At 44.4% G+C, this 5,562-nt stretch overlaps 1 protein-coding gene across 1 annotated transcript; it reads right to left on the reverse strand.

Annotated features, from left to right (window-relative positions):
• Window positions 1-2,543: 2,543 nt before the first annotated feature.
• On the reverse strand, window positions 2,544-4,199 carry LOC149922991 (kelch-like protein 40). Its single transcript, XM_090162335.1, has one exon. The coding sequence runs from the start codon at window positions 4,197-4,199 to the stop codon at window positions 2,544-2,546; it is 1,656 nt and encodes a 551-aa protein (XP_090018461.1).
• Between the last annotated feature and the right edge of the window lie 1,363 nt (window positions 4,200-5,562).

A 5,562-nucleotide genomic window follows, 5' to 3' on the forward strand; every position in this document is an offset into this window, starting at 1 on the left:
TATTTTTGATAATCCTGGACATCTGGAAATATTTAAGAAATATCGGAAATATTTGGAAATCGGAAATCTGGTGTACATTTTTTTTCTAAATGGCTACCTCCTCGGAAATAGGCCACGATTTCACTATTTTTCGTATCAACTTGGTCCGTCACTTACAACGTTGTAAGGGTCTTTGTCTAATTTTTGAGAGCAACGGCGCCTGGCATTGACCTTTCCGCTGATTCGGACGCTTCGGACGCTGGTCATTTATGAAGAAACCATTAGCGTGTAGCGTTTCAATCATCCCTCAACCCTTTGGCCGTCATCCCGGTCGGAGGCCCCTAATCTACTCTCGCGGTGCCTGGCAATCGCCCTAAAAGGGGGGGGGGATGAATTTAGCCGCTTCGATAAAAACAATTAAGCCTCGTCCTGGCCTGGAATGTCTTCGGTAATGGACAGGGGGGGGGGCGAAACAAAGCGAGTCCGGGTCACGAGGTACTCGCCGGACGCCATTCTTTATCGCCCCCGCAACCCGGCTGCGATCGACACTGTCCAGACTAACTGTGTCCCTCTGAGCTGCTGTCGACGTTTGCCCCTCTACATCGATCATGTTAATTTTCCTTATTTCTATCGCGTCAAGTAGAAAATTCTTAGAGATTTTACCCGTTAATAACTATTATACTAATTAAAATTGGGACTTTTTATTCAATTTATCTCTGGAAATTATGGCCCAAAGTGTTGGGTTGATTTTGTTTAAAGGGAGTAGAAACTTGATGGATAAATATCCAAGGGCGTAGGTTTGGGGGTTCAACCATACACCGAAATGGCTGAAGGGGGTTGCAAAAGAGGATGTCCTTGGACTCACCCCGGGTGAGAAGAATTCGAAATTCGTTGAGCCGTCATGAATATGAAAGTTCAAACACCCTTTAAAGAAATGAGATATTTTTAACGTTCGTAGAATAAAATAAAGGATTATATAATTAGCGAATAAGTAGATTAGTCTTTTTGTTTGCTCGAAGACCTATCGGTACGAGCTATTAGTAAGTTTTTAAATTTCTTCAAATTTGTTTAGGGTTTAGCTTTATTATCCCTTTTCATAATGGACTAATCTACTTATTCGCTAATCATATAATCCTTTACAATGCAGTCCATAGGTGGTTCCCTTTAACTTAACATTGCGTAGAGTGAAAATAGTCAACTTGGAAGACAAGATTAAAATTTTAATGATATATAATATTTGGAATAAATAATATATTTCTTATACAATAATGTAACAATATTGCACAATTTTAGCTTTGATACGATTCCTCTAAAAGAAGTCAAATTTTTTTTGGCCAAGGCCATAAATGAGCGAATGAATCCTTAATCAAGTTTACGACTCGATTACGCGGCGTTGCCGAGGATGGTAGCGCGTCCGAATGTCGTCACGGTGGACAGGAGATGGACAATGGAGATTGACGGACAATACAACGGGTGAGTCTCCAATCCAAACTTTTCGCCGCTTTCGCGAAATGGTCAGTCGCGGTGCGTGACAGCGTCCGTTTCCTATTCAAAGTTTGACCCGGCGATGTGGGAAGCGTGACCTCCGTCCACTCCGGACAATGTCCACTCTTAACGGGAGTGAGTCGCTAACCCGTTTGATTTATGCCTCTTCCCGCGCCCTTAATGCTTAGTTAAAGTTTGCTGACCACTCACCGCCACCCCCCCCCCCTTTTTGTTATTTATTTCCCCTCGTCTGTATTTGATGGTATCTGACCATTGGTGATGTCCGAAAACTTTGCTTATCGATTATTTCCCTTTTAAATAAATCCGGTTTTGGCACGCGCGTTTTGACTAGGCTAAAATGACCGTTAGTCCGTGTCCGTCGTCTCACGCGTCCGAAGCCGCGGCTGGACGCGTAATCATTGGCGTTACGAGTTACTTAATTCGATGAAAGCCGTAAAATGGTAACTTTAAAACGACCGCGGACGAATACGCGAAATTGAGAAATGGCGTGACCAATACGCATTTGTGGCGTGTCCAATTCTTTGGCCGGCTCGACCAACATTTAGCGTTTTTAGACGCCGGTAATGAGTGGAAGGCCTCCGTTGTTTATCGCGTGTTTAACAACAGTCGCGGCGCCCCCATCTGACGCTTTTCGGCGACTTGTCTGTTTGCCTTCGTGATTTTGAGGCGTTGAGTAAACTGTTTTCGACGTTTCGTACAGAATCGAACACGCTCAGTCCATTTCAAACGATCGCCGAGTTAATATTAAAAATCTTCCGTAGTAAGAGAGGCGGACCTTTATCGGGTTTTCGGCCCATAATTTATACTTACTTCTGTTTGTTGTTTCGTAACGCCACGCTCGCTGTTTTAAATTACATTTCGAGCAAAACTCGATCGTGGAATTGGACAGAGATGCGTTAGCTCTTAGCTGGTAATTTAATCAATTTATTTAACAAAGAAGGCGCGTGTATAAACCCTTACACGCGAGAATGTACTTCTGATTCCGTGTCGTATTGGACTTATTTGTCGTAAAAACAACCCTCGGGGGTCAGAGGTTACGATTTAAAGCGTTCTCCTAACTAATACTGTCTTAAAAATAGACGGTAATTTTCTTTAAATAGAATGTCTTTGTGAAAGGAATCGCATCCCCGCACGTAGCCCAAATTTTCCAAGTAGTCTTCTTCCGGGTGGTAAATGCTCAGGAACACGTCTTGAGGTTCGGAGTCGTCCCTGAAGGCTAACACGATGCCTTCTTTAATCGTGAGCGTGTCGAGGAGTTTGCAGTGTTTTCTAAATTTGATTTTGCTGGCTGGTAATGGGTTTTTGTTTTGGTTGTGAATATGCACTTTTTGCAAACAGTTGCTGAGGAGCCCCTTCTCGGTTGAGAAAATGTAGAGGGTGTCGCCCTTGACTGCTAATTTCGGGCTCTTGACGTACAGGGTGGTATTGAAAATTTTCAATGACTGGTTAATAGCGCTGTATTTGTAACAGTAGTTTAACGCGGAACCGTCTTTAGTTTCGCCTCCCGCTATGTATAAAGTGCCGTCGTTGTCCGTGACCGAAGGTGAGCACAAGGACACGGTGGAGGCTTCGTGACCCGCCCTGGGTAGCCATTGGCTGAGGTTTCTGTCGTATTGGTAGATGAAGGAAGTTACTTGGTTGGGTTTCAGTTGTTCGATGCCTCCGACGGTGTACAAGGAACCCTGGCTTAGGGCGACGCTGAATCGGTACTTTGGGTTTTTAAATTCCAAACTGGGACTTACAATTTGGGTTTTAAGGTTGTACGTCGCCACCTTCTTGTTGCCGAATATGTATAGAAGTTCGTCCTTAAGTAATAATTCTTGTAGACGATAGTTAATTAGGAAGCAATTGATGTTCCAGTTGATAGAGTCCACGATCGTAACGTCGTTTTCACCGTAATCGACTAACCGGAAACTAATTCTTAACTGGGCAATTCGAGCCTTTTTCGCGACTATTTTCTTCTGCACCATGTCCGATATTTTATCTTTGGTCATTTCGTAGTCATCCCGGTCTTTGAACAGGTCTCGTAGCAAGGTGATCCGAGTCCCCAAGGCGGATGGCGCCACGTTCTCCAAATGCAGACGCGATATCAGGTCTTCGACGTATTGGAGTCTGTTGTCTCGATCGTATAGAAACCACTCGCAGATGATATCCAACAAGTGCTGTTCTTCGCAAATGCAATCCCGAAATTCCGGATTTTGCAAGGTAGCTATGAGGAGGTCGTAAGAAACGTCGGCAATGTCCTTTCCCAATGGAAATGTAGATAGGTATTCCGTGGTAAACTTAAAAAGTACTTGCCGAGAGACCTTTTCCAGATTGAAGTATTCGGCGAGGTGATAGACTGTCGAAATATTGTTCATCTCCCTCCAATGATTTTCGAAGTAATCCCGACACTTTGCGAACAACATATCGATACAGAGCATGTCAGCCGCCAACAACATTTCGTCGATGTTCTCCAAATTCAGAATGTCTTCACCTCCGTAGAGAAAATCCAAGATCGCCTCGAAGGTTTCTTTGGAGACTCCTTTCAACTCCAAATCGTGGCCTTGGCTCAAGGGACTTTCGAATAATTTGACGAAATAAGGGCTGGAGATTTTCAGTATCAATTGGTGAATGTGATAGATTTCGTCGTCCACTTTGAGTATCCCGTCCGTGAAGATTTTCTTCGTCCTGTCCTCCACGAATTGTTTCATGATAGATTCGCTGTGCGACATATTGACGCGTAAATCTGTTTAATTTACATCTCTATGTTTTACGGAACGCGCCTAGGGAATTGCTAAGTGCAGTTAAATTTTATCTTATCAGTTACGGTTCGGAGAAAACAAGGTAGACGTATTACCAACGTCTACCGAAGATAACGAGGCGTTAGGGTTTCTTCAACTTTATTTACAGGTTATTCACGAATAATGATTTTACTTTGTTTATTTATGTAAAACGAAACGCGAACGTTTTTGCTTAAAATAGAGAAAAAGTATCTTTCAAAAAAAAAAAAATTCGTTGAAAACTCAACCAAACGGATGTTAGCCTATCAAGAGCCTACAACACAGAAACGTTTCGTCGTAATTCGGTTAGGCTCTCGATAATATCGACTTCCGCCTCCCCCCCCCCCCCCCCCAAACTCTCCGCGGGTAAGCAATTTCACTGTAGGAAGAAAGTTCTATGGTCGATTTTTTGCTCCTTTTAGCCGCCTTAGGTGATTAACTTTACCCAAGGAATTAACCACGCCATCGGTGGCGCTGGTCTCGCTTTAGGCGCGGAGGATTGTTACCAATTGCACAGAGTAAGCGCAAAGTTTGTTTTGGCCCTCGCCTCGTTCCCCTTCATTACGTGGTTGGAAAATTTCATTCGACCTCGACTAGATTCGATAGTGGAAAAAGGCTTTTTATATCCGATGGATCGCCGCCTTTAACCTCGAAGTTTGGAGACTCTAGCGTTCGTCTCTCTAGTTCCCGCTTTATTCTTTGGCCAAAGTCGACAAACTAAAACACGCGTTTGGGAAGGCTTGGCGCGTCGTGGCGCAAACCGAATTAGCGGATCCGCGTGCCCCGAGGGCAATCAAGCCGAGTTTTGCCGAGGCCAAAGTTTGAAAAGCAACACTCCAAGTCGTTGGATGACTGTCATTTTAGCCCCTTTCGGCGTTTTCCCCGGCACCGCCGTCGTCCTCAAACACGCCAACCCGGCGTATTCTTCTTTGCCATCGAACAAACATCTGATTAAAGGATAGAGCGCCTCCCGAACGATGGGGTCGGCCGAGAAAGCCGCCATGCCAATCTTTAGGTTTACGTTGGACAAGGTGGTGCTATCCATTCTGTATTACAAAGGAGATTTGTGGCTTGTGATTTGGCTATTACTTTGAGGCTCGTATCGCGTCTGAGAGTAGGAGGATTATTCTTTATTTTGTTGGAATGGTTGCGAAGGTCCTGATGGGACAGCCCCTCGTTCCGATATTCAGATGGCGTCGCGGACCCAGGTGAAAGCGCCCTCGCGCCGAGCAAACAAAAGCTTGGAATACTTTTGAAACGTTAGAAGGTATTGGTCGCTTCTTTTGTCTTTTTCCGTATTTGCATTCGACGAGTT

Source organism: Leiobunum rupestre, chromosome 11 (genome assembly GCF_980474605.1).
Source record: "Leiobunum rupestre chromosome 11, qqLeiRupe1.1.hap1, whole genome shotgun sequence".
NCBI lineage: Eukaryota > Metazoa > Arthropoda > Arachnida > Opiliones > Sclerosomatidae > Leiobunum > Leiobunum rupestre.